Raw genomic sequence first — 25,105 nt, 5'->3', positions numbered from 1 at the left:
GAGCCAAATTGCTTGCTTGCTTGCTTGCTTGCTTGCTTTCCTACACCAGTGCAAACGGCAGCTTGGAATTTTAGAATAAAGTGGAATTGTTTACTACAGATCATACTAATTCTCTATTGGATATGGGCTATTTTAAAGCTTCAGATAATGTTTCAGTAAGGATGTCTTAAAAATGAGATCAAGTTAGCTTGTGTCATGGGCGCATTTGAAAGCTGTGCAAAATACACAAGGGAGATATGGAGGATTTGCAAAGGGATGAAATGAAAGGGCAGGGCCTTGTTGAACATTCTGAGAACAAAAGGCAAATACATCCAGAAGATTAAAGAGCAAAATGTCAGCGCTGTTCAAGCACAGAGAAATTAAAGGCAAGCAAGTAAGGCACAAATGAAATGAAATTAGCAAGAAGATGTTCTGCAAGTACAAATGAACTAGAAACTGACTACCCCCCCGCCCAAAGATGTCTTCTTAATCTACTGTTTGAACTTCTTGAAAATGTTTCAACATTATGGAAAGGTCCAGAGATCCAAGGCTAGGGATGGGCAAATATGTCAGTTTTGGTTTCTCTCCATTTCTCATTTTTCTTAACATCAGTTAAGTTCCCTCTTTTTTTTAAAGAAGTCTTCATGAAAATTCACCAGCATTTCAGGGCTAATTCCTCCTAATAGCATATACACATTTCTGTATTCAATTTTGCCAGATACATGCATTTTTGCAAAGCAATTTCTCCTAATATAAAGCATTGTTGTAGACATTTTTATGCACACTTTACCCTAGCATGTGCATTTTTATGCATATTACCTGACTGGGGAACTGCACTGCAAAATTCTGAAAAGTGTGAATTTCAAAGAACAGCTGGGTTTCAGTTTACATACTGGTGAAACCCAGCCAGATGGGCGGGGTATAAATAAATTTATTATTATTGTTATTATTATTGTTGTTGTTATTATTTCAGAAAGTGTGGCTCAAGGAAGGTGTCCTTTAAGTTGTTTCGTTTTCATCACAACAAAGCATTCAGTATTTTTGGCATTACGTTTCCAAGTTACAAGGTTCAAATTTGCTTTAAATATAACAATGCAGCTTGTAGCTCCACTCATAGGATGAAACGTTTCCCTCTTACCTACTACAAGCCTTTCCAAATCTGGCAGGTGCGAGAATTGTCTCTTAAATTCCTCATTCCTATATTTGTACGTGGAGCTTGAGATCTGCAAAAAGAAATGGTTCAAGAAAAAAAGGGGGTTTTGTGTTTTATTATCATCAAAGCCTTGCAGAAAAACAAGTGTCAGAATTAACACAAGTGTACAGTGTCCACACCCAGTGAATTACCGTATTTTTCGCTCTATAAGACACACCAGACCACAAGTTTTTGGAGGAGGAAAACAAGAAAAAAAATATTCTGAATCTCAGAAGCCAGAACAGCAAGAGGGATCGCTGCGCAGTGAAAGCAGCAATCCCTCTTGCTGTTCTGACTTCTGGGATAGCTGCGCAGCCTGCATTCACTCCATAAGACGCACACACATTTCCCCTTACTTTTTAGGAGGGAAAAAGTGAGTCTTATAGAGCAAAAAATATGGTAACCATGCACTGTTGCCTTAAGCACAACCCAGTCTCCAGCCTTCCCTTGATCTGGCAGAAACCCTCCTGAAGTTCTGAAGCCCCCTGAATCCCAGCCAGGAAGTTGTACATGGAGTTTGCATTCCATACCCAAGGTTTAACAGACAACACAAAAGGAAATTACTGTTATCATCTCATTGTGCAATGTGCACTTATGAAATATAGCAGTCTGAATGTATCATAGATATTAATGCAAAATGCAAAAGCAGCTGTACTCTGCTATTGGAATCCTGACTGCCTTCCATCTGTAGAAACGTGCACAAGGCTGAGATGTGGATGTGAGACAAAGCCACAGAATGTGGGTGTGAGATAAAGACTCCACCTATGTGGCTCAGGACATCTCAGACTGTTTCCAAGGTGTGGAAAGAGCAGTAGAAAGGAGCTGTGCTGTAGCAACTCCCACATTTCCAAGGTAGCATAAGAAGAGGTCATAGAGGCCTTCCCTGGTAGAAATAGCATGTGCAAGTTAGTACCTCACTTCTGGAAGCGGCAGCTCAGCCCCTGGCAGAAAATGACATTCCATGAGGACCTAACTAGCATCCTTCCCTTTCTTGTGCCCTAGCATGGAGAAGCTCTGGCCCAAAGACTAGGCCCCTGGATTTGACCTGCAAGGCAATTCTAGGCAAACTGCACCCAGCTGCCAATCACATGGTATCATACGGCATCAGGCACTGAGATCTGCTATTTCCATAAGCACAAAGTGCTAAAGTAAGCAATAAGGGAACTCATATCTTTAGTCTTGGCACCATGAGACCACAGCGCTAAGATTGGAGATAAGCCTCTGCCTAGTTTTTTTAGAAGATGCAAACAAGAAAAAAGCCTCTACCTCTACCTAAAAGGCAACTGGCAAAGACTTATATCCAATTAAGATAAGCTTCTACTACTGCTTTTTTAATATAAAAGAAAAAGCAGAGGTTTACCTCTGATCTCAGAGATGTGGGACTTTAGAACCAACATTGGAGATGTGCCTGTGCCTGCTACCATGGCTTTGAACTTTAGAGTCACCTGGCATTATATGATTCATACGACATCCGTAATTAACAGGCGGTGGTCCTCACCTTGCTTTCAAGTCTAAAGAGTATGGCCCAGTTCTGGATCCACTACTCCAGCTTTACCTTTTACCTAGTTCTTCCCCCACCCCTTCCTTAAGCTAAGCTGTTTCAGAATATTGGTGCAAAATGATGGGCAAGATTCAACTAAATAGTTGTGCTGTTAGAAACCAGGACAGCAAGTCCCACTAGTGCAATAAGGCTTTCCCTCTTCCCAGCTCGGGATGTGTGTGTGTCAGGAGAACATCCAGAACAGCATGCTGGGGGCGGGGAGGGGAGAGTGTTCCAAACAGCCAAGCAGAAATACTTGCACCGATGGAGCAATCTTCTAACAGCTACTTTGAATTCCACACAACATCTTTAATGTAGAAGTGGAGAACCTGTGGCCCTCTAGATGATGCTAGACTGAAATTACCATCATCCCTCACCTTAGGAACCTGCTGGCTAGGACTGATGGGAGCTGAGGTTCAATACCTGTAGGGCCACAAATCCCGCCCACCCTGCTTTAATCAATTCAGTCAGAAATCTCACAGAATAAGTGGCAAACACTGGCCAGGTCCTACTAATTTTCTTCTATGTTTAATAATGCAGAGGATTAATATAGATGCTGCATGTATTCTGTTCATTCTTACAGGTCATCATGTGAGATATACATCATTTCAGAGTTCTTTAAGCTCCCTTTGGAACACCAAAGAGGATTTCTCCACTAGCAAGCTGATTCACCATAATTGCCCCTGGGTAAACAAAAAACTTCTGCAAACAGGCTTATCACAATACTCAGGCCAAAGCAACACTACTAAAAATCAGCTCTCCAGGGGAGTCTTTTCAAAGCTAAAACTGCACAAACTAAATCTCTTGAGCCTCAGCACTGCTAAATCACACCAGGCCTCGTCTACAAACCGCTTGCAGGTGTATAAATCTATGACTGCTTTCCCATAAACTGAACAAAGACTACCAAAAATGCAGTTGTTTCTAAGCAGAAGATACAATGTCTAAGACAAAGAGAAAAGATATATAGCTTAAAATAGTGGAAAAAGCAGTGGAATGTTAAACACGTAAAGCTTTTTATCTTGTGTCTTGTATTCTTCAGCATAATCCACATGCTGCTTTTTCCAGGCATAATGATATTTTAGTACAAAAGGCATGTTTGTGGTGGAAGGACAATTAAGATACTCTGCTTCAATTGGAATTAAAGCTATTAAAGTCAGGAAAACAGCAAAAGAAAGGGTAACTTCTTCATACAGCGCTTAGTTGGGACTATAGCATCCACTCCCACAAGAGGTAGAGATGGCCACCAACTCTGATGCCTTTAAAAGATGAGAAGAATGGCTATGTTCTCTGTCTGCTTTCAGTGGCATTATGACTTTGAATGCCAGTTGCTGTCCACTGTTGACTGGCAGCAGCTCTAGAACCCAGGGCCCTCCATACGTTGTTGGATTGCATTTCCCATCATCCCCGTCCAATGGTCATGCTGTGGCTGATTGAAGCTGGAGCCCAACAATGTCTCCAATGGTTTTGGAGAGTCATTCCTGCTCTAGCAGCTCTGAAACAAGTGTCTTTCACATCATCCGCCACCTAAGATGCTAAGGTTTAAGCTTGTGACCTTCTGGGTGCAAAGCATGTGCTCTATGGTTCTCTCCACGGACAATCTCCTGCATCAAATCTAGTTTGACTCCAATCCTTGCACAAGTGCACACCCCCTCCCTGAGCCCCTTCCAGTGCAGCCATTAAATTGGAAGCTTCCACTACTGGTTCACATTAACCATGGTTTAGTGTTATGTCTGAACAGTGAAGTGTGGTTAATTGTAAATATATGTCACCTTCATAAGCTATTGTTTGAAGCTGGCTTGCTTCTATTCATCACAGTTAGGACTAACTGTAGTTTGTCTGGGTTCAAACATCACCACAAAGCAGCATTCAGTTTCCAAACTCCTCCTTGCCACTGTGGTGGTGGACAGAGGCATACTTAGGGTCCCTTGTGCCCTTGGCAAGGAGTTGCATTGGCACCCTCTGCAAAAATAAAAATCATTTTACCACAAGGGCAGGAAGCTTCTTCCAGGTTTTATCTCACCACAACACCTATATGTCCTACACTCCAAAGTCTGATAGGTGATGTGCGTTTGTTTGTTTGTTTGTTTGTGTGTGTGTGTGTCCATGTGGAGGGCAGTTTTGCCAACCCCTAAGTATGCCTCTGCTGGTGGAAGAAGGGGAGAGCATGTGAGCCCAAGGCTCCTTGTGGCTCATCCTCATAATACCAAGACATGTTTTATTTTTACATGTGAACACAGCTCATGACTGCTTTATCTCTCTCACATGCTGCAGCTTTCCTATTACCTTTTATTAATGTAAATATTCTACAGGAGCGTGGGCACTCTGCATTGTTTGCAGGTGTGTTTTATTGCTCTCAGAATCAGCACCTAAACCTAGAGAGCCCTAGCAGAGCTGCTCACTTGCTTACTCTCCTTCCGTCTCTCATTCAAGGAAGAAAGTTTAAGATACTTAATTTTCATAGGTCATGTGGCTCTTTTACCAAATTTAGTACTGTTTAGTCTAGAAAACAGGTGTCGTTAAATGTGCAAAGATACTGCTGATGCACACATTTACGCCACCATCTTAATATATGCATGGCCGTCATTTCGTGACCACAATATCAAGGTGTGTGAATGAGCCGTCGCAGATCCACCATTTATAAAAAGAGCTTCAACTTCACCTCAGATAAAATGTTTTTTCGCTGGAGCCAGCTGCACATCCAGATGAGAATCAGCTGAATTGAAACATCTCTATCCTTCAAGCTTTAGAAGAACCAGGCCTGTGTGTTCTACTTACATGCATTTTCTGTTCCTCTTCATTTCCCCTGAGCTGCTCTGGAGAGGATAGTCTCCTAAGCAGAGGGCACTCTTCCAGAGGGCTAATGGCAGACAGAGGCCTGGGCATTAGTGTGATTATGTCCCAGTCTTTGGCTCAGCCCCCCTGTTACTTGTAGAGGCTGAAGGAGAAAGATTTTGAAAAAAAATCAGATTAACTGTGCAGTGTTTGGGCAGGTGAGATTTTGTTGCCTTCAATCAGACCAGGAAAACATTCCCAGTAGAATCAAATAAACTAATTTTCAGAAACATTTATGCCAGATGACACAACATCAATAATCATTTTTGTTAAGATTCAGATTAACTAAACACAGTAGTAGTTAAGAGAATGGTATTACTTCACCAGGTACACAAGAGAAACAAACCGTTCAGGGTCACACTGCAGAGTATCTTAGAAACCCTGGCTCCAAGTCACTGAATCGTAGACACATTAAAAAAAAAAATGCCCACACAGCACACAGTCAGATAGGGGAAGAAGAAAGGATGGGTGGTATTCTACTAAACAGTTAAACTAGTGTGCACTGCAATGTTCCCAGCCTCAGTGATCAATCTGGTAAATCTCAAAGATTACAATCTAAAGAAATGGCAATATGGCTGCTGGCAGCTGCTGGGCTATCCAGAGCAGAATGACTGAAAATATATTTGTGACATAAAGATGTATGGAACCTGGCAACTGCAGAAACGATAACCCCACAATATAAAGGTTTCCAAAGGTTTAGAAGATCCGGAACATGTTTAGAAAAAAATCAGACAAATCCAGAATAGTAGTAATGTGGGGCTTTATCATTTATACCAATACAAATAACCTCCATGACTTTTTGGCATGTCCACTGCAAGAAATATAGACCACTTCATGTTTCTACTAAAAGGTGTCTCCACGTATCTTCCATTTTTCATGACAACTTTTGAGGATGGGTACATGGCCTCCTTTGTCATTTCTGATGGGGATGTGGGCTTGGGAGAGCACATATTTCTTTCAAACCATGTCCAGTCATGTGATCTGGGTCCAGTAGGTGTTAGAATTTAATCAATGCTTGGAGTGTTAAGACTAGGTAAGTTAAGTCAGACCCTGTGCATTAAGGTGTGCTAGACACTGTTATTCCTTTAATTAAGACCAGTGTTGAAAGGTTAATTAAGCTGGCTAACTTCATTGTGAGGAAATTGCCTGGGCTGGTGGCCCATTAATAAGACTACAGAGGATCAAAGGAACTCTGTGTCGTGTGAGACATCAAATGGTGAGGCCCCTCTTCTTCAAGAGATGAAGCCAAGTACTTTAGGTTAGACGTTTAGGGTTCAGAGCCATGATGTGACAAAGGAGTTATGTGAAGAAAAGCTGCAGGCAGGCCCAGCCATGGCAGATGTCTGTTTGAATCCAGGGCTATGCCTACAGGAGAAGCAAGACCCTCTTGGAGTGTAATGTTGAGAACCCTTCCGTCATAGGCTCAGGATGTATAGGTGTGTAAATAAACCATATATCCTAAAGACACCAGAATCTGTGCTGCAACTCATTTCCAGAAGCAAACACAAACCCTGGGTAATCACACCTGGAACGTCGCACAACTCTGAGATTGGGGTGGCGTATAACAAAAATTTAACAGCCTTGAGACTGCTGTGGGAGGAGGTTTAAAAATCTCTTAATAAATAAATCCTTGCCAGTCAATAAATGTTTCTTAACAATTTCATCTAGTTTTCTTTTGTCCATGCAACATCTTGCTCAACATCTTGCTTATCAAGACAGAAATCAAAACTCCATTCTTTTAAGAATTCTCCATCATGCAGAGATCTTAAAGGCTGCATACCAATCCAGTCAGTCAGTTCAATTACAAAGAAGGTAGGATGTCAGCAAAGGACCAGTATGCTCCTGGAATTTTAAAAGGTGCATTCACACTTAATTTTTCAATCATGCCCCAAAGCAAATTCACTTGACTATATTTTTGTTTTCCCCTTCTGGGATTGTCAACACAAACAGCGAATTTGCATGACTGGAACAGTCTTAGGACTGTGGCACACTGTGCTCAAACATACTTTCTCACCAATGGGAGTGAACTCTTCCTTCCCAATGCACAATCCCAATAACATGGGCAATACACATACACACATCTGTACTGAATTTAAGAAAAAGATGAAACATAGCTGCATGGTATACATTAAGCATAATGTGTAGTTTGACCGTAGGAGTAAACAGCTTATGGGAAACATAAGATGCTGTTCACAGGATATAGAAGAGGAACAGCAGAAGACGAATTAGGAACAAGAGTTCATCTTCCCATTCCCCAAGCTCTATGGTACTATAATAAGAAAATATTGCCAAAACAGCAGACTCCCTCTCTCCTTTCTGCCTCTTGGAGCCACTGTGAAGAGATGGGTAGTCTGTTGGCTTGCTGGTGGTGGTGAGAAACCATAACTGTCATTTATAACCATTTCCAAGGGTTGATGTTATGGGGAGTAAAGGAGGCGGCTGGGTGACTGCTGCTTAGGGTTGGGGGAGAAATTTGATTCAGTTTGCATTTAAAGTCCCACTTCCTGAAACCATGTGAGAACTGAAAGGCAGCCATCCTTCAAAATGTGCAAATTTTGAAATACAGTTCTCCAGCCACCCTTATTTACAAAAGAGCATAAAACTGTGCATAAAAATGAATATGTAAGTGAAAATAACATACAATAATGCAGTAAAAGTGCACCTGGACGTTCTGTTGTTGTGCCCATAGCCTAGGTTTAAGGTGCCATTTAGCTCCTAGTTTTCAAATCTAACACTGTACCTGACTATACCTGTCAAAGCAATTGCGTGTGAAGACCCCGAAAACCACCCCCAAAATAAAGACACAATAGACACAGATTTTAGTTTAAGGTTTTTGGCATTAATTTTGGCCACAACTTTATTGATTACAGCATGTGAGTGGTTGCTTAGGCATTGGTTCCAGACCACCTAAACCTGCACGGTGGCAGGAACAGGACTGACACTGAGCTCCACCATATGTCAGTAAGGGAAAGCATCCTGGGGGAACAAGAACTCCTTCGATCTCACAGCTCACCCCAGATGCTCCCAGGGGGTCTGACGTGGCCCTAGCCCCTTGACAGGGTTTGGACAAAGGCAAGGTGAGCTCCTGGATTCCTTTAATGGAATTCCCTAGCAGCAGCAATGGAGGGGCAGGCACAGCCAACCATGTCCCCTCTGCAAAACATTGAACCAAATGCCTAACCGCCAGCCTTACAAAGTTGTGACGATTTGCTACACGGTAGGCAAAAACCAAGTGGCACCAGCCAATCAGCCAAATGGCAAATCCCTACCAGGCCCCTGCTCCAAAACAGAAGACCCCTAGACAGGCATAGCAAGGCCAAAAGAACAACCCTAAATATAGGGAGAGGAGGGAGGCTAATCCACTGCACGATGCAAGAAAGAGAAGCTCTCCAGCGACGTGCAGCAGCTTAACTAGCCCCTCAGCAGCCAATAGCCATCCCAACCAGCCAAATTTCTGCCCCAGCAACAGAGGGGCAACCAATGGGGTGTTGTGGCCATCCAAACAGTCCCACCCCACAACAGGGAGGCAGCTTACAGTGACCTCACCGAAACACGTGCCCTCCATGATGGAGGACATGACTTCTCTTTGGTAGAAAAAGGAAATACATTTCTGAAGCCTTATACCTTGCTTGAGATATAAATTTTTTCACATATTAGCTGTTTTTTCATATGATGCTGAGTGGCAAAGAGTACCAGGCCACATATGTATTTTGTATAAGGTTCAGTTACTCAAGTAAATCCCAGAAACTAGTTCTTCCAGATAAGTAAAGCCTCCCAAACCAAAGTATGGATGAACACACAGAGACACGTAAAGGAGCTTTTCAATAAATTTGCATCCTGCCTTATCCGTATTTTGACTCTTAACCACATTTGTAAATACTTAACAATCACTTCCCTCCTGATTGGGAAGGTGATAGAAGGCATCTGAAAATAGTGTTTCTAACATGACTCATCTAGGCCTCAATACCCAGTGCTCCACACTGGCAACACTGGTGTTATGACAGGGCGGCTGATCATACTTCCGCTGTGATCTAATCATGTACAGAATCTCCTTGCTTCCGCCACCCTTGTAATTTGCTCCATGATTTTCATAAAGCTTCTCTAGCTCTGAAGAAATAAGGTTTCTGTTTCTCATAAATTAGGGGTTTTTTTAACAGAAAAAAGCAAAAATGCTTTAAAATATATATATATATTTACTGGAAGCCAAAGAAAACAGTCATTTAAGAAGACTAGAAAATGTTGTTTCCTGTTTTAGAAAGTTCCTTCACTTGATATACAGAAACAATAACCACATGGCACACAACAACTTAAAAAGCTGTGCACTTATATTTTGCAGGGCAATGGGCTACCTCAGGGGTCTGCAACCCGCAGCTCCGGAGCCGCATGTGGCTCTTTTACACCTTTGCCGCGGCTCCAGGGCGGATACTAGCGAGGGGAGGAGGCGCATTGTGCGCCCCGACACTCCCCACTGTGGCGGGCGCTGTACTGGCTGTGACGTCGCATGGGGGCGGTGCGTGCGTTAGTCACGCACCGTCCCGACGTCACCTTCCCGCCCGCCCGTTACATTGTAAGGGGCATGTACGCTGGTCACTGCATTGAAAGGGGGCGTGTACGCTGGTCACTGTTTTGAAGGGGAGTGAAGAACGCACACACAAAAAAAGGTAACTTGTTAATTTAACGTTTCTATGAGGAGGAGTAATTCTGAGGGGTCAAACAAAGAAATAATAATAAAAAGGGACAAAAAAGTTATTTTTATAATGACGAGTTTTGCGGCTCCCAGTTTTTTTTCCTTCAGAAACGGGTCCAAGTGGCTCTTTTTGTCTTAAAGGTTGCAGACCCCTGGGCTACCTATTCATGCCAAGTACAGACGCTATGGTGAAAATAAAACCAACTCAAATTATGCCAACTGCCTATACTGTAGCAATTATTTTTAACATTTAATTGAGATCATACCCTCAAATGTGCGCAAAAGCAAAAGCAAAACCAAAACCACAAAGAACCCACATTTAAGATGTTTTTCATCGTTGCCTGGCAGCATAAAACTCTTAAATACTTAGCAGTGGGTGATTTTGTTGTTGACGCTTTTATGTATGAGTATTATCTGAACTGAATCTAAAACAATGGCTTTAGTTTTCTTGGCTTTATTTTCACCATGGTTTATGTAGCAGGAATTAAGGCAATTCTGGATCACACACGTGCGCGTGTATATATATATATATATATATATATATATATATATATATATATATGGGACGCGGGTGGCACTGTGGTCTAAACCACAGAGCCTAGGGCTTGCCGATCAGAAGGTCGGCGGTTCGAATCCCTGCGACAGGGTGAGCTCCCATTGCTCAGTCCCTGCTCCTGCCAACCTAGCAGTTCGAAAGCACGTCAAAGTGCAAGTAGATAAATAGGTACCACTCCAGCAGGAAGGTAAACGGCATTTCCGTGCGCTGCTCTGATTCACCAGAAGCGGCTTAGTCATGCTGGCCACATGACCCGGAAGTTGTACGCCGGCTCCCTCGGCCAATAAAGCGAGATGAGCGTCGCAACACCAGTCGTCCGCGACTGAACCTAATGGTCAGGGGTCCCTTTACACATATATGTATGTGTGTGTGTGTCTGTGTTCTGGCTGACATCTTGTAGTTTTAGGATGGGAATTAAATCACCACAAGACACATAACATCGAGAGGTAAGCTCTCTCCAATGTCCTGCTAACTGGCAGAGAGAAACAGATATGCTACAGGGGTCAGAACAGACCCAGCAGAAGTCAACGAGCAGCATTTGTGCAATATTCTCCTGTACCCATGCCATGCTTGCTTATTTGGGGGAGTGACTTCCTCTGTATTATTGAGCCATGTACTGTAAATGTATTCTGAGAAATACATTATTGCCCATTCTTTTGTATTCCCATTAAACCTCAGAAATATAAGCCCTCTGCAGCTATTTGTCCTTTATATGCCCAGAGCCATATGAAGTGTTGTTTGCAACTCTTTGACCACTGTCTCCCACAGCATCTGACAAAGAGACACGTCACACAGTGAATTTGGTGAGATTTCCCCAAGTACTGATCCTGACTTAGGTGCAGTTCTATACAGTCAAAGGTGAGTCAGCCCCACCCAACGCAGTGAGGCTTGTTTTGAGAAAACATGGATAGAATAAGGCTGTTCAACAAACTTCACAAAATGCAGTTCCACTCAGGTGATCATCTTTGTATTTTGCTGGAAATCAGGATTTCTCCTTCCTGCTCAAATCACCTAACCTAGATATCCACATGTGGGTGTAACGTTAGCAGGGGGGAAAGGTGTGTCGGTCCAAATTGCACAGTCAGTCCTCATAATGTATGAGGGAACTCAGCTGGCCTTCACACGCTGAATTCTAACAAGTGTTATGTTATATTTAAACATTATAGCTGTGCATGTATAGCCTGCAGGGCAGACACACCCGGTATGCAGGTGGGAGGGTACAGTTTTGCTCCTGCATTGCACAGAGGAAGAAATCCAGGAGGAAAGGGTTACCCAACCCAGGCCACTGTTTTTCTGCAGGTTTTTGAAATTATGCTTTCCCCATGCCTCCATGGAAACAGCTCCTCTCTAATGCTATCTGTAACCAATGCTATGTACTCAAAGCTAGATAAATTTAATATTCAGGCACAATTCTCTGGGCTCCTTCCAACAATATTGCTTCACTATATCACAGAATAAATTTATATTAAAAATTAATTATCAATCCTAAAAGAGCTGAGCACATTGATATGCACAACGGCATTCTAGTCAAATTAGATTACGTCTGTCAACCTGTTAGAAGGAGCATTTCAAATGTCTCAATTCAATGAAAGAGATTTAGGCCCAAAAAAATCCTGGAAACTGTAGTTTGTTGAGAGTTCTTTGGAAACCCTTATGTCTTCTTCAGCAAGCTACAATTCCCAGACTCTTTTAAAAGTCAATACCCAGGGAACTCTGGGTATAGCAGCTCTGTGAGAGGAGTAGGGGGCTCCTAGCAACTCACGGCACCCTTTTTCAGTTTTCAGGATTCATTAAGAGAAGTCATGGCTGTTTAAAGCGGTATAATGCTTTAAATTTATATTGTAGATGAGGCCTTAGTGTGTTCTGTGCCTCCCTTCATCTTCTCCCATAAGATATTGGTTACTCTTGTCTCAAAGTACGCACTGGACTAGAAGACAATGTGACCAAAAAACCCCAACTGAACTAATAGGATGGATGCCTTTCAACTTTCATATAATGCTTGCTAGGAAAAACAAACAGCAGCAGCAGCAGCAGCTAGGCATACAGTGCTGTTAAAAAAGCTGTCTGAATAGGGGACACACACATCAGATACAGCTAATGGTTCAGTTCAGTCAGACTCATAACAAGTATCTAATAAGTTTAAAATTCTTCTATACTCTTCAACTTAGTTCTTGTTGAGGTGTTAAAACTGCATCTATGCCACTTCATTAATAGGTGGAAGCTCAGATTAATTTAGGCTTTTCCACCCACAAACAAAAAGACCCATGCACATTGAAAATTACTCACAGATAAACCCTGACATCTTTTGATTTTTTAAACCAAGTAATCTTGGAAAGTCTGATAGAACCTACCTTGAAAAGAAGAGTATATCCTCTAAGGGCGAATCAGCATCAAATCCACTGGGAGAATATTCCATTGTATGGGGCTGAGGTGTGTGTTGTGGCAAGCATGCCAACGTTTAGAAACATGGTCCAGTGGGTTTAGAGGTACGGTTTTGTTGTTGCTTTCACAGCTCCCTTAACTATATGAACAGGAGTACACTTGGGAAGATCTGTGCTTATCCTAAGATGCCAGATCACTGTTTGGCAGGGTGTTAAAAGTCAACTGTTTTAAACGTTTGAGAGCATGCTGCCAGCAATTATATCATTCACGTGTTTGTTATGAATCAGGATGCAAGAACAGGTCGCAGTCAGCTGTGAATAACCCTGCCAGGTGTTACTGAGACACCTAATTAGCACAGCAAAACATGACAGAAAATGACAGTGCACTACAATTACAGAAGGCTGCAGTGCTTAATGTGTTAAGTGAGGTATGTTGCCACCTGATCTGGCTCATGCACCTCCTACAGCAGCCTTCACCAGCCTGCTAGCTTACAGATGTTTTGGACTACCATACTATGCTTAATTTTGTGAAATGACTGGGCATCATGAACCAACCATACTCAGTGCAAGGAGAGCTACTCTGCTTCACCTTTCCAAATTATTATTTTTTAAAAAAGGAAAAACAATAGACTTGTCACAGAACTCTTTGTCTCCCACTGTGAAAGCCAGATTTGCAAAATCCACAAGTTACTAACCCACCTTTCATAGAATCATAGTGTTGGAAGGGATCCAGAGGGTCATCTAGTCCAGGCATAGGCAAACTCAGCCCTCCAGATGTTTTGGGACTACAACTCCCATCATTCCTAACAGGACCAGTGGTCAGGGATGATGGGAGTTGTAGTCCCAAAACATCTGAAGGGCCAAGTCTGCCTATGCCTGTCCAACCACCTACAATACAGGGATCTCAGCTAATGCATCCATGACGGATGTTCTCATTTAACTGTTTTATAAATATTTTAATACTAGAAAATTTTTGGCCTCTACTGCATACAAGCATTTTAAGGCATTTTAAGGCATTATTATCGCACCCTTCTAGTGTAAATGCACTACACAGGGTGGCTTATAAGATATAAACATTACAATCACTCATTAAAAACATAGAAACATTACAAAAGAGTCAGGCTCAACAGCTGATCATTATGAAAGCCACCAAAGGAGAAGTGGACTTTTGGACTTGCAAGCACATCCTTCAACCTTTATTGCCATAAATGTTTTCTGTTTTTATCAATGATAAACCTTTTCAAGTTTTTACAAGGAATTTTGGTTTTTGATATTTTTGCTAAAATAATATTATGGAAATCTACACTGATTCTCTCTAAGTAACATTAGTGAATTTACAAGCAAAGTTTCCCAGCAACATCTAGTCGAAACCAACAGCCCTGGGGGGAAATCTGTGAGAATCCAGGTTCTCTTCTTACTTGGGTTGAACCACAATAAAAAAAGGTCTCTAGAGGTGCAATTACAGCTTCATGGAAATATTCACAGCCCAACAACTAAGGCTTAATTAACAATTGCGTCCTACCTTTCAACATCATTATACAGATTAGCCGAAAACAACATTCCCTGCAGAAATCTATTTCCTGCTAGTTGGCCTCAAGAATCACTATTGGCAAGCATACAGAAATGAAACTTAAATCTCAGTTCCCTGTTCTAAATTTGCATGTTTACCACCCTTTAGGGCATTATTTGAAAAAGAAAAAGGAATAGAACAGTCGATGTGGTCTCTCTGATGTGTGTCAACCCAAACCACTTTTAATTAGAATGAAATCACACAAACTATAAAATCCTATGCTTTTTTACTCAGAAGCCAGTCTTAGTAGTTCTTTTCAAGCACTCTACTTGAATGCGATAATAAACATGTGTAGAGGAGCCACATTCACAAGTCTGCCCACTCAGTGGCCCCACCCCTGTTATGGCCCTGCCCTCTATTGTCTTCTTACTAGTCCTGTCCCCACGTGTTTGAAGGTCTGAAGTAAGGAGCTACAATATGAATGTAGACTCCCATGATTCAGAACCCTGCATGATCACCCTTCTAAGGCTGCATTCACATAGCAGTCTAATTCATTTTCACAATGGGGGGGGCCACTAGGTGGCGCATCGGAAGATGGCTGACAATAACATCTCTCCGACCCACACGAGGTAATTTGGAGGCTATGATGGGGGTAATTAGCCTCCTTAACCCCCCCAGGATTGTGGGGGGGGACGGCCCTTGCCTGCTGTGCCCTATACTACCCCCGAATTTGTGGGGGTGGGGGCACTAGGCACAAAGCCCTCCTGTGGGATTCCGGCACTCCTGGACGCCGTCCCTGATTCGCGCCGCTAGTTGCAAGCATCTTCAAAAGAAACAATTTGGACAAGATAAATTGCACATGCTTCAAGGAAAAAGGGGAGTAAAGACTGCTGACAGAAGAGATCTCTGATAACAAGACAAGAATAAAATATGAGAAGATACGTCAAGATACGGTATGGCTGAGGGGGGAGGGGGAAAAAAACCTGCCTTCCTCTTTCTTATGTGATTTAACAAGAATCCCCTCCCCTAATGAGTCAGAAACTAAGGACTTAAGCTGTGGATTTAAGGCTGTGTGGAGATAAACTTTCGAACCAAAGCAATGTTTCAAGATGAAGCTGGAAAGCTAAGAGTTTTGGAATGACGCAGTTAAAAATGCTGTCGCCATTTTGGGAGGCATTGTTGGAGCTCTTGGGTCTGGGAGGAGAAAGAGAGAAATAGAGTTGTTTACATATCGTGGATCAACTTCTCGGTGGGACTTAAGAGCGACAAATGCCAAATTTATGATGGAAAGAGCGATGTTATCTACGAAGGAGATATATGGAAACCATCTGGATTTAGTGGAGGAACGGGAAATCCACACAGGATTATTATTTTGCTTATTGGCTTAAGGAGACTAACAGAAGAGATCGTAAAGGAAAAATAGAAATTATATGAACAAGATATGATGTGGAAACACCAAGATAAGACTGGATAGAATTATGAATTTTGTTTGGACTGATTGGGACTGATTTGGACATTAACGCAGTAATAAGAAGATGATCTGAATCCCCCTTTGGATCTTGAAGTATGGGTTCCCCCAACAAAATTTAAAAAATTGGCTTTGTAATTTGGAATTTATGTGATGTGATTTAATTTGATGTGATTGGCCAGTTAATAAAAATTATTAAAAAATAATAATAATAATAATTCATTTTCACAATGTTTCCCTGTTAATTTCCACATTATGTTTGAGCTCTCTCATGATGTAAAACCCCCTTCCAGAACTACAGCGGAATATAATGCAAGATTACCACTCATTTCCATATTATTTGCAAACAGTTCTTCCCCCCTATAAGTAAATAACACAGAAATTAGCACTAAACTTGCACTATATTCCACTATAGGTCCAGTAGAGACTTCCATGTCGTGTGAATGCTCAGATATAATGTGGAACTTATCAGGGAGAAGTCGTGAAAACAGAATAAACCACCATGTGATTGCAGGCCCAATTGCACAGGGAAGCTGGGCACTTGCAGCAGGCCCTCTACTTCAGACTTTTCCCCACAGCATGTGGTTGGTGAATAGGCAGGGCCAATGAAGACACAATAGCAGGGGTGGGGCATGGTCTCATTCTCCCATCACACAATTGTAAGACTATAAGGGAAGAACAACTCAGAAAAGGCTGGTGTGTTTGTTCAACAGGCCTCATAAGTATGTTTAGGATTGCCGCCACAGTTTGATGCCTAATGTTCAGAGCTTCAAGGCTCCACCAGAAATTCACAGAAGCAAGAAAGAATGGTTTTGCTAAACTCTAGTATAATGGATTTAAGATCTGTATAGCAAAATTTGACGTTTCCACTACTAGCCATTTATTTAAATATTTATTTATTAAATTTGTATACTGCCCTTCATCTGTGGATCTCAGGTGAGGAGATTCCAGCTGAGGGAATGCTGTGTGATGCTGAGGATCTAGCACGCGACGAAAGATCTCAGCTCAGCAGCTGATTCACTTCATCAGCTCGGGTATTTAACTTCTGACTCAAATTTCCTATGCCAAGAGTATGATTAATAATTTAAAATTGTAATCAAGGATGGCTCAGATAATGCTTCCATGCCTGGAGCAGGTGAGCAAGTAGAATTGCCCAAGTGATCAGACCCCCCTGTTTCACAGTTTACAGGTAGAATGGAGAGAGATTTTTAGCCTGTAGACTTAAGCCACTTAGAAATTATGACTTCTTAGGCCAAACTAAACATGACACCATTCACAAAATTAGCAGTTGGGTGAATAGCTTTTAAGTGTAAACATCAGGTACAGTGACCAATCCAGTCTGGGATCCAGGAACATCTGGGATCCAGGAACTTTAACCTTTGCCGCCTGTGCTTCTAAGCAGATCACTTCCACCTGCTGTTTGTACTGGAAGTTTTTATTGGTGTGAATAGAATCGTTCCTTTCCCGTGTGCCTCCCCAATCCCAAATTAAGGATGCACTAGGAGAAAAGGGTTAAAGCCCCTTTCCTCCCTCTGCATAGCTTAGTCAATACAGCATGAGGCTCTAATCTCAAGGTTGTGGGTTCGAGCCCCACATTGGGTAAAAGATTCCTACATCTGGGTCCCTTCCAAGTCCCAGCTCTACAGTTCTATGATTCCCCTCACCAGGTTCGCAGCCTGGGTCAGCGACCCCACTTCCCTGGCTTTGTACACCTACAAAACCAATCACACAGTTGTTAAACTTTGTAGTTTTGTTTCTTAATCAGCAGCAACTGCAACTGCTGAATAATAATAAAGCCCAGTGGCACAGCACTGGAGTGTACTTATTTATTTATAAAAGTATTTTTATACCCCATATCATAAAATATCACCATGGTGTACCATGATAAAACGTAAAATACCTTGAAAAAAACAATACAAATAATTATTAAAGTGATTAGTTAATCCAACAGCCGCAAAGGCCTGTCAGCATAAAAAGGTATTCAAGAGAGGCCTTATGAAACTTCCATATTCTTAAGAACATAAGAACAGCCTGCAGGATCAGGCCGATGGTCCATCATGTTCAGCATCCTGTTCCCACAGTGGCCAACCAGATGCCCATGGGAAGCTCACAAGCAGGATCAGAGTATTCTCCCCTCCAGCAAGTGGAGTTCAGAAGCATTACTGTATCCAGCTATGGATCCAAAGCACAGCCATCAGGGCTAGAAGCTATTGATAGCCTCATCTTCCATGAATTTGTCTAATGCTCTTTAGTAGTCATCACTGCCTCCTGTGGGAGCAAGTTCCCTAGTTTGGCTATGCGCTGTGTGAAGAAGTACTTTCTTTTATCTGTCTTGAACCTTCCACCATTCAGCTTCAATAGATGTCCACAAATTCTAGCGTTACAAGGGAGAAAAACTTTTCTCTAGCCGCTTCCTCCATGCCACGCATATTTGTATAAACTTCTACCATGTCACCTGTTACTTACCTTTTCTCTGAACTAAGAGTCCCAAACACTTTGACTTTGCCTCATAGGAGTATTGCTCTATCCTGCTGATCATTTCGGATTCCCTTTTCTGAACCTTCTCCAGCTTTACAATACCCGTTTTGAGGAGAGGCAGCCAAAACTGTACACAGTATTCCATATGCGATTGCACCATAGATTTGTGTAACACAGCATTATAATATCGACACTTTTATCTTCAAGTCCTTTCCTAACAATCCCTAGCATGAAATTTGCCATTTCACAGCTGCTGCACACTGGAACGACATCTTCATTGAGCTATTTACTGTGGCCACAAGGTGCTGTTCCTAGTAAGGCACAGTCAGTACCATGAGCATATACGCGAAATGGAAGATTTTTTTGTGTCCCAATATGCAACCCTTTACACTTGTGTATGCCGAATTGCATGTGTCGTTTTACTGCCCATTCCCTCAATTTAGAGAGGCCATTTAGAGCTCTTTACAGTCTCTTTTTGTTTTAATGACCCTGAACAATTTAGTACCATCAGCAAACGTGGCCACCTCACTGCTCACCACTAACTCTACATTGTAAATGTACAAGATAAATCAGTAAGCAAGCCCTGCAAGCTTACAGTGCTGCTGTTGATGACTCAGCATGAAATACATTAGTGAGGTCACTTCTCTTCGAGTCAACATACACACAGTGATCATTACAATCTCCCCAAGCTGAAAGAAGGGATTGGCTTATTCAAACTGCTATAGAATGCAGGTTGTCTTGGAATACAAATCACTCATACATAACAGAGAGAACCCATGAAATTACCCAAAAGCTCCAGTCAGTATTCCAGTTGTATGGAGGGGAGGCTTGAATTTTCTCCGTACACACACTAAGGTTTTCCTCGGAGTCCACCAACAGCTGACTGATAAGGCCATGATCCACTTCTTGAAGTGCCTGTGAACAAGGAATAAATGTGTGCAGCTTAATAAACTGGAGTGAAATACAGCATTTCTAGCTAAACCTTTAAGGCTGTGGATAAGCTATGAGGAACAAGGAAGGAACATTTCCAATCTACTTTGGTCTAATTAGGTTATAGCATTTCAAAGTCTTTTACCCCTTGATTAGTTCATTGCATGCACATTATGCCTTTCATTTGTTGCACACAGGCTTCACATCTTCAGTAAAGGTTCCACTAATTCAACCAGCACTCAAACTCCTATATGATATATCTGGAGGGAAACTTATTTCTACCCATCCTCTCTTTCCATTCCAGACAGCATGTTCATTGTCAACTGTAAATGCTGCTCATAGTGTTGCTGTAAGACAGCCCTGGACATCCACTGCATTTCCCCTTTGCCGACTCATGCTGCGGAATCCTAAAGGTGTTTGAGAGGATTGTACCACTTCAGACTACAGGTGGGGTGGTGGTGCCCTGGGTGAATGCTCTGTGTCTTAACTACTTGCAAGGAGTAAACAAACAAGGTGGTTCAATAATTTCCTTCCCGCAAGCAGAGATTTGCTTGTGTGAGGATGTATTTTTTAAAAATTATTCCCTACCTACAGTCTGAAGTGATACAAACTTTAGCCCGTTCTACAGCCTGCGTAGATCAGACTATAATCAGCACAGCACTAAGAAATACTACCTTTATTTTGTTAACTTTTTTATGTGGGGCAAGTGTTTGCCTCCCCCATTCCCAGAAGGTATGTGCTTTCTTACTTTGCTACTGCAGAGCAGGATCACTCAGCTGACCACAGAAGGTTTTAAGTTCTTCTTAAAAACCAGCAAAGCTAACCATCTGACATCAATATCCGCCATTTTGAGAACACTTAGTCTGGGAGTTTAATTCTCTGGAGCAGTGAAGCTTTTCAGCCCAATGGCCACATTCCCTTCTAAGCAAGTGGTGGGTGGGGCCAGAAACAAAAGTGGGTGGAGCAACAAAAGTTGCTTTTATTTTTGTGCAGTAGTTTGGTTTGTACATGCACTCATATCCCTCTTTCCTCCATCCAAATGAACAAAAAGCATTATCAAAAGTCAAGGGCGTATTCCAACCACACAGAAACACTTGAGGAGGGTGTGAAGCAGGTCACACACCCCATGCCTATTTTTTTAATTTTCTTGCATGTGCTAGAGAGGAAAAAATATATGGAACTACTAAGCCATAATTCAGTGTTTCTTTAAAAATGAAAACTGCAGCACAATACCCTTTATAGGTAAATAGCATAAAATAAATTTTACACTGAAAAGGAACACACAGGATTATCACCACAGGACCGATATATAGGTAAAGTATGCTGGTCCACATCATGTCTCAAGACTCTTGACCAAAGACTGCCAAGATAGCTCAGTCAGTAGAGCACGAGACTCAATCTCAGGCTTGTGGGTTCAAACCCAACTCTGTGATTCTACGAGTTGGGAGGAGCAAAGATATTTGAGGGAAAGTATATGAAGATCCCAGGGGTGGACAGGAGAAACAGTGCTCTTTAGAAAATCAGCTTTCACCCAGCTTGAAATAGGATTCTTAATGTATTATACAGTCAAACCTTGGTTCACGAATGGCTTAGTTGCCAAACAAATTGGCTCCCGAACGCCGCAAACCCAGAAGTAAGTGTTCCGGTTTGCAAACGTTTTTCGGAAACCGAACATCCGACGCAGCTTCTGCTTGAGCGCAGGAAGCTCCTGCAGCCAATTGGAAGCCATGTCTTGGTTTTCGAATGGTTTGGGGAGTTGAATGGACTCCCAGAACGCATTAAGTTTGAGAACCAAGGTACCACTGTATATAAAAACGTATTCTAATGCACCAGCATTATAACACTATACAATTCCAACAGTATTTGCGAAAGGACAACCACATGGTAACGGCCGACAAATGTTTACTTTTAAACTTCTTTTGTAAATGAAGTTTACAAAAGATAATAATGGCAGTGAAAGGTTTCATTTTAAATTCATTTATAAACATTTTCTGTGGAAGCATCCTCAGAGCACTCCAGAGCTGAGGGGAGTTCGGGTGGTCAAAAAATAAAGGACAAAGCATAGCCCTATCAGGTATGGATTTTTTTAGCCCTCCTTTACAGGCTGGCTTACAACACACATAGCTTACACAATCTATAGGATCAAAACGTCTTAAGAACTAGCATTTTAAAACAGGTTTATGTGCATATTAAGATTGCTCCTCCCTCTATTCCCATCCAGGACTCCAGCACCATTTAACAGCTGTGCGACAGGCAGAAGTTCAACAAGTGAAGTTCTTCCTATTACTGGATCTGCATGGCAGGAAATTTGAACCCTTTTGCTTAAAGATACAGAATTCCTGCCAAGGAAAAAAAATGTTGGGCAGGAAAGAAAAACCCCGTGACCCATAACCGGGTGTTAAAGGGAGTAGCAAGCAGCAAATTTTCCCTTCAAAAGGGGAAACTTTTAGACCTCAAACGTCTACCTACTTTATCAGCAACGAGTACCGATAGTTTGCAAGAGAACAAAAAAGAAGCACCTGGCAGGAGAGGACTCTGAATACAGGGACGCTATTTGAAACCTCCAAGTCCGCAGCCATCCACTAATAGACTGAAGAGCCTATTAAATTTTGCTTTTGCAAAATGGGTTGGGGGAGCAGAGGAAGCACAAGTGGCAAAGATCGCAACGGGCAAAGATCGCAACGCTTACCATGGAGAGAAGAAAGAAGATGCAACCTGCAAGCGGGTTGTCTCAAAAATTAGCACCATAGGGCTGCCTGCAACGCCTCTCTCCCCAGCAATTTAAAGGGCCAGCAGCATTAAGCAAAATACACAGAGAGCGCGCGGAAAATGAGTTTCTCTCGCTTACGGCTACGAGAAGTGCCGGCTCCTTTCGAATTAGGCGATTTATCCGACCTTTGACGCTTTGGCCAAGCTGCACTGTGCTGTGGAGATCTTTACAATGGAAGGTTTTTGCGAGGGAATTTTAAAAGTTGCATTTACTGAGTGTGCAATATTATTTATCATTTAGGACAAAAATAAGATCCAGGATGGCTGGGATTTTACCCCTCCCCTTGAATAAAATGTTTGTTTTTCAAAGGGGGGGGGGGTTAAGACCCAACCATATGTACAAACGAATATCATCTTTCTCTCACTCTCTTATGTACAGTGTACACATTGAAAGATGGTGTTGTCGAGGCATTTTCATGAGCGGAGTATTCTCTCAAGTCTGGCAATACCTCCCTCACATGGGCGCAGCCAGGATTTTTGTTAAGAGGGGCAGACTTTTGTGGGGGGGGGCAGAACCTCTGATTTGTACTGATTTTGATGCAAAATCCCCCTGCCCCCGCCCATGCTCCCTCATGTGTAGATGGTCACTATTAGTAATATATAAGTGGGACAATACACTGCAGAGTAGTAGTTCTATTTCATTCATATTCAATTCCCCCCCCCCCAATCCACTTTCAAGAGACACTCAGCATTCTGTGGCTACTGAAGAGGCTCAGTCCTCACTGGCTTGGTTTTTTGGGGAGGGGCGGAGACAGGTTGCGCCCTTCGTTTTGTTTTACTAGATTTTTTTACTTTTGCACACCTAGGTTCCCGGCCCCCCCCCCCGGCCTGTTCATATCGCTTGTGCTACATAAGCAAGAGCAGACTCCCCACACACCGAAGACTGAAATGATATCCTTTATTTAGCGTGTATTTCCCATAAAATAATAGCTCACCTTTCTGACCAAGGAGACACACTATACAGCATTACAGCACAATAAAACCGCAACAAAAGACAAAAACAATAAAATAATTCGGCTAGTTGGACCTATGCTATATATATTTTACTGCGTGGTATATCAGTCACAGCATTGCATTTGAGTTCCATGTGCTTCAAAACAGAGCCACCTACAGGAACATAATATGTTAACAAGCTTTTTTAATGTAAAAAATATAAATGTTTGTTTCACCGCTACAATCTCCGAGTGATGCGAGGTTCCAGTGGTTTCCTTGTTAACAAAGCAGGTTCTTTTTTGTATTTATTATTATTATTATTCTTATTAATTTCATTTTATAATGTATGTCAAGCAGAGAGAACAATTATAACGGACACAAATTAAAAGATGAAAAACACAACTACAAAGGCACATAGTATGGATAGTTGCATGAGTTAAAATAACGTCCAAGTAAAAACTATCAATGTTTCAGTTCCGGATTAGGTCCTTCTCTTTTTATTTTTATTTTTATTTTTATTACTCCTCCCTATGTTTATAGTTCACATTTTTGTTCTAATTTCCAGCACTGGTGGCTCTTTCCCCCCGTTATGCAGTCATTAGAGCTAGAATATTTTTGTACAAAAGCTGAGATTCACACAGCTTTATCAAAAAGTGTGCTGCCAGAAGTCTCTCAAGTCACAAGAGTTGGTGACTGTGAAATAACTGAATTGCTAATAATCTTACAATATAAATCTGGACCTGAAATGTTGGTGTTTGTGTGAAAGAGAGAATAAAGTAATAATAATAATAAAACTGAAATGTTTCCAGTTTGGAAACTTGGGGCTGGCTGAAACCCAGGTCTGCCGCTATTTGTGGTGGCCTCAATAGGTGGATGCTCAAGAGAAGCTGCAATATCAGGGTCTAGGCAGACTCAAGGCTCTCCAGAAGCTGGTATTCAATGGCACACTCTCGTCTGTTGAGAGGCTGCTGAATTTGCACTACCTGCTGTGGGCTCCTGAGAGCTGGCCCTGCTAAACAAACCGGAAGAGCCCACTGGGAGCTCCAAGGTTATTACAATAGGGTTGCTGAGAACCCAGCAGCTCTCTCTAGTGGCCATGGATGCTTGAAGCAAGCATCTTGTGCCCTCCCAATCCCAGCCTCTGCTTTTTGTAACCAGCAATGGATATAATAGCTCACTGCTCCATTCTGTGCTGGCAGCTTCGTATAGACAGTGTTTCTACCCTTCGTTCTCCCCATCCCTGGGGAGCAAGAACTTGCAGGGTTCTTCTGCCTCGACCTCAACATCTGTTCTTGCATAGCTAGAGCTCCATTTGTGAATTTGTAGGATGCATAGAAGCCCACTGTTAGGGACCGTGGGGGCTTCTGCCCCCACAATAACATATTTGAGGAGGCTGGGCCACCACAAAGTTGATGGGCGTTCCCATTCAAATGGTGTGTGCGCACTGCGTCATACGATCAGTTATGAGGGGCGGGGCTCACCTGGGCCTCCGCAATATTTTATTCAAGTTGGCACCCCTGGTAGAACGGAAGGGCATCTGCACATGTGCATCAGGGTATATTTTCGCCATCAAGTAATGACAGCTATTACAATAATAGAATCTCAACTAAAGCATACATGACACATGGCCATCCAACCTCTGCTTAAAAACCTCCAAGGAAGGAGAGCCATAAGGGATAGATGAGTCTTGCCAAAAGGCACATACAGTTGCTAGGCCGAGGGCAGAAGATTGTCCACCTGTGCCCAGTCCAAATCGTATGCCCATGGCAACCCTGCCCTTACTATATGCTGTGGAATACAACTCCTATCAGCCCTGACCACTGACCACACTAGCTAGGGATAATGGGATA

General features: G+C 42.3%; 1 protein-coding gene across 4 annotated transcripts in view; it reads right to left on the bottom strand.

Annotated features, from left to right (window-relative positions):
- The window catches only part of GRAMD1C (GRAM domain containing 1C), a 61,679-nt gene extending 39,341 nt beyond the window's left edge, over window positions 1-22,338 (bottom strand). Inside the window, exons 1-3 of one of the 4 annotated variants that reach the window (XM_083609136.1) lie at window positions 22,243-22,338; window positions 19,410-19,538; window positions 1,118-1,202 (exon numbers count right to left, since the gene is read on the bottom strand). In XM_083609136.1, coding sequence (XP_083465262.1) covers window positions 1,118-1,202; window positions 19,410-19,538; window positions 22,243-22,245 — 217 coding nt within the window. In that variant the 5' untranslated portion in view covers window positions 22,246-22,338. Of the gene's footprint in view, window positions 1-1,117; window positions 1,203-5,486; window positions 5,647-13,137; window positions 13,357-19,409; window positions 19,539-22,072; window positions 22,148-22,242 lie in introns of those variants that run through there. The other 3 variants (XM_083609135.1, XM_083609138.1, XM_083609137.1) reach the window with 3 other exon arrangements.
- Between the last annotated feature and the right edge of the window lie 2,767 nt (window positions 22,339-25,105).

Source organism: Podarcis filfolensis, assembly GCF_964270895.1.
Source record: "Podarcis filfolensis genome assembly, chromosome: 4".
Classification (NCBI taxonomy): domain Eukaryota; kingdom Metazoa; phylum Chordata; class Lepidosauria; order Squamata; family Lacertidae; genus Podarcis; species Podarcis filfolensis.
Note: the sequence above shows the minus strand (reverse complement) of the source record. Positions and strands in the feature narration are given on the sequence as shown.